The 3,808-nt window shown below is 36.9% G+C and overlaps 1 protein-coding gene across 1 annotated transcript; it reads left to right on the top strand.

Annotated features, from left to right (window-relative positions):
- Positions 1–519: 519 nt before the first annotated feature.
- Positions 520–1,728, top strand: LOC121986498 (F-box protein At2g05970-like). The gene has a single exon (XM_042540465.1). The coding sequence runs from the start codon at positions 520–522 to the stop codon at positions 1,726–1,728; it is 1,209 nt and encodes a 402-aa protein (XP_042396399.1).
- Positions 1,729–3,808: the final 2,080 nt, after the last annotated feature.

Here is a 3,808-nt window from a genome sequence, read left to right as displayed (position 1 = left end):
AATATAGATATGGTTTTAAATTATTCACATGAATATTAATACGTGTGAAAAGTTAATTCAGAAAAAAGACTAAGCACCAAAACGGAAATAGTTAAATAGTAAATATCAAAATTGAATTTAATTATTTTGAGAGCCAAAATTATTTATATTTTTAGCTTTAAATGGAATTCAAATATCATATATATATTTCAAATACTACAAATAGTAAATGCATATATATATATATTTCCAACTAAAAAAACTAATCTTACTTTTCTAATTAAAAAAATAATTTATTTTATGCTATTTTAAAAATAATTTATATAAATAGAATGTTTCCTTATTATAAATATTAATAAGATAGATATCGATTTTGACTTATTCATATGAATATTAAAATTGTGAAAAATAATTCAGAAACATTAAAGACTAGCTAAGCCCGCACGACGTTCTTTAAAAGGGTTATCCAATTCAATTCGCTTGTTGCCGTTTCCGTAGCCCCCGCCGCCGTCGTGCTTCACCGCCACCGTCTCTTCTTAGATGTCTATTTCTTGGTCGGAGATTCCTACAGATCTCTTGTACTTAATCTTATCCAAGCTCTCGATTCACGACCTCTTTCGCTCCGCCGCCGTATGCTCACATTGGTCTGCTGTGGTGGATAAAGTCCGCCACAGCCCTGGCGATCAACGTCCTCAGATCCCATGGCTTGTGCCGGAAGAGCAATTCCTCATAAACGGAAAATCTAACAATCGAAACAACTACAACTTCTTCAGCTTAGCAGAGGGCCGCGTGTATGATATCCCAAGCCCTTCTCGCATCCTCAAGAATGTTGTCGGATCTTCCCATGGTTGGCTCATAACCGTCGGCAAGGTTAGTGTGCAGCTCCTGAACCCTATCACCCGCGTGCATATCAACCTTCCTAAGTTCCCCACCGTGGACGGCCGGAATTTGGAGGCCATCAAGGCAGTGTTGTCCTCAGATCCCTCCAGAGGTGGAGATTACTTCGTCGCCTTTGTATTCGACTGCTCTTCCATGGAGGAAGAGTTTTTGTTTCTTCTTAATGCAGAAGATAAGAAGTGGAAGATGATAACTATAAGTGATTATGACGATGACTATGACTATTACTATGACGACATAGCCTTTCACGAGGGCAAGCTCTATGCGGTGTTAGTATCTGTAGAACTTGGCGAAGTGATCGTAGCGGCATATGATCTCATCACGCAGGATTCGACTCCGACTTGGACACCCGTGGTAGCTCTGTCAGACATTGATGTTACCTTCTACTTTCTTTGCACGTCTTCCGAAGATATACTGCTCACACGGGCCGTGATGAATGGACCTGCAGAAAATTATATTAACAAATTAGAGGTTTGGAAGGTGGATACAGAGAAGTGCGTTGCTAACACAATAAATAATTTGGGAGAGTATAGTCTATTCTTGAGCGCGGCTTCTTCTCTTTGCATTGATACATCTTCGTTGCCGGATTTGAAGTCGAACTCCATTTATATCTCTATTGACTTGCATGACATTGGCGTTAGTGATAACTGGGTTTACAGCATGGAGGACGAAAGCTTCACCTCGTTCAGTTTGCCTCCATTATCATCTCGAAAGCGACGGCGGTTCTACAAGTATTTGGGCGGCCGGTGGAAAGACATTCACTTTTTACCACGCACTGAAAAGCGAGTGCGGCCAATCCTAGTTTGGTTTACACCCAGTATCGCATTGCATGCTGATCCAATGGAAATTTAAAGCTATCATTTTTTTAATATTTTTTCTATTATTAGAATTGCTTTTAATTATTATAGGATTATATATATATATATATATATATATATATATATATAAAATGATATTGGGCTTGTTTAAGTAATTCATAATTTATCCTTGGATTCCAACGGTAAGATCATAAAGAACTATATATTTGGAAAGGAAAAATTATACTGTTCTTCTCGAGGGCAAAGATGAAGGTCTAGATTACTAGATATGATGTGTCATGTCGTATATACAATGAATGAAGTTTTCAGGTTCTTAAATGAAATCTTAAATATGTTGAGTCTAATATAGATGAACGTAGGTTTTATGGTTCTTAGATGAATGCAATATGTTTCCTCGGAGCGGTGTGATGGTTAAGATATGGGGTGTTGTCATAACAGATCTTGAGGTCGAAACTCGACGTGATCAAGCATAACCTCCCCATGTCTTGGTTATTTGCACTAATGACTAGTAGTCACTCGTGATTTACCTCCTCCGTGTTGGCCTAAAGACAAATTGACGGGAGTACTAGGGCGAACGAATCACCTTCTGCCACATTAGATGAATGCAATATCCTATGAACTTATGATCTGAAAATTTTCTTCCATTCAAAAACATTAGACTAGCAACCAACTAAATATAATTGAAGTATTGTAAGTTGTAATCTCACATAAATGATTAGTCTTTATTTTTTAAGCTACATAAAATTTAAAGATAAATCATTCTTTATTATTAAATTTTTAATCAACTATTTTTAGGCCCTAAGAAAAAAAAATTGGACCTTTAATATATATATATATTTTTAAAAATAAATATTAATTTTTAAAAATATTTTTTTTATATAAAATTTGGTTTTCTAACTTTTTGAAATGCAAAAAGTTAAATATAAATAAGTCTTTATTAATTTTATATTTGTTTTTTTTTTGACTGAAGTTACCGGTATTGTCAGAATTATTCTATAAGTCATCCAGAGGAAAATTTTCTTATAAGATTTAGTATTTTTTATTTGGATTTATAATTAATTTTAAAACTTTTAATTCTTTTCTCTCTCTCTATATATATATATACCAAAATTATTTTCATATATCTTAAATCATTCAAACCTACTTTGAAAGTATAAAAAAAAAGAAAAAGACATGATCAGTAATATAATTGAAATAATTAATTTTAGAAAATTCTTTAATTAAAATTTTACCTCGTTAATTTCATTCTCATCAAATTGTCTATTTTACCTCCTTAATTTTTGATTCTATATTCATTTTATTAGTTACAAAACGATTAAGAATCAATTTCAAACCTAATTTAGGAGCCCAATTGCAAAATCCGATGAGGAACCCTAATCAGCCGGTTTAATTTGGTTCAGTCTGGTTGAAGGGAAATCTAGTTGAAGCTTAAAAGGGACAAGTCGGTTCAAGGGCAAGGTGGCTTGGGTTCGGCTTCATTTTCTTCTCCTGAGCGATTCCCACATCCCCCTTTCCTTCTTCTCCCGAGTGATTCACGTGAAGACGATGACGACGCTCTGGTGGAGGTGTAGTAGCGGCGACCATCGAGTTGAGCCGGATTGGTTTCTCCGGTGAGTTCTTCATCCCTCTCGCATCCCAGTCGGTGCTTCCTACCGGACGCGGTGAAGAAGATAGCGATGGCATCCCAATGGGCAACGAGTTTTAGTTCTTCTCCGGCGTCCTTCCACCTCCCTGCACCAACATCAGAACTCGGGCTTCCTTACCATATATGGTGAAGAAGGCAGGAACTTAGTGTTGATACAGTCTGACCTGGCTGTTGTTTTGATGTTGACACTGATTTAAGTTTGTATCAGATATTAATTAAACTCAGACTGATTGATGATCAAGGTTGATCATGAGGAGAGGAAAAGTCCAAGTACGGATACTTGGCACGCAGAGTCAGAGAGGGCTCGGTAGCTCGTTCTCTGGACCGGACGAAGTCGAAGAGGGCTCGACAGCTCGTTCTCCGGACTAGGTCAGAGAGGGCTCGGTAGCTCGTTCTCTGGACCGGACAAAGTCAGGAGAGGGCTCGACAGCTCGTTCTCCGTGTTAGAGTGTATACTAAAAGCCTAGCT

The sequence above is a fragment of the Zingiber officinale genome, chromosome 5B (genome assembly GCF_018446385.1).
Source record: "Zingiber officinale cultivar Zhangliang chromosome 5B, Zo_v1.1, whole genome shotgun sequence".
Taxonomy (NCBI): domain Eukaryota; kingdom Viridiplantae; phylum Streptophyta; class Magnoliopsida; order Zingiberales; family Zingiberaceae; genus Zingiber; species Zingiber officinale.
Note: the sequence above shows the minus strand (reverse complement) of the source record. Positions and strands in the feature narration are given on the sequence as shown.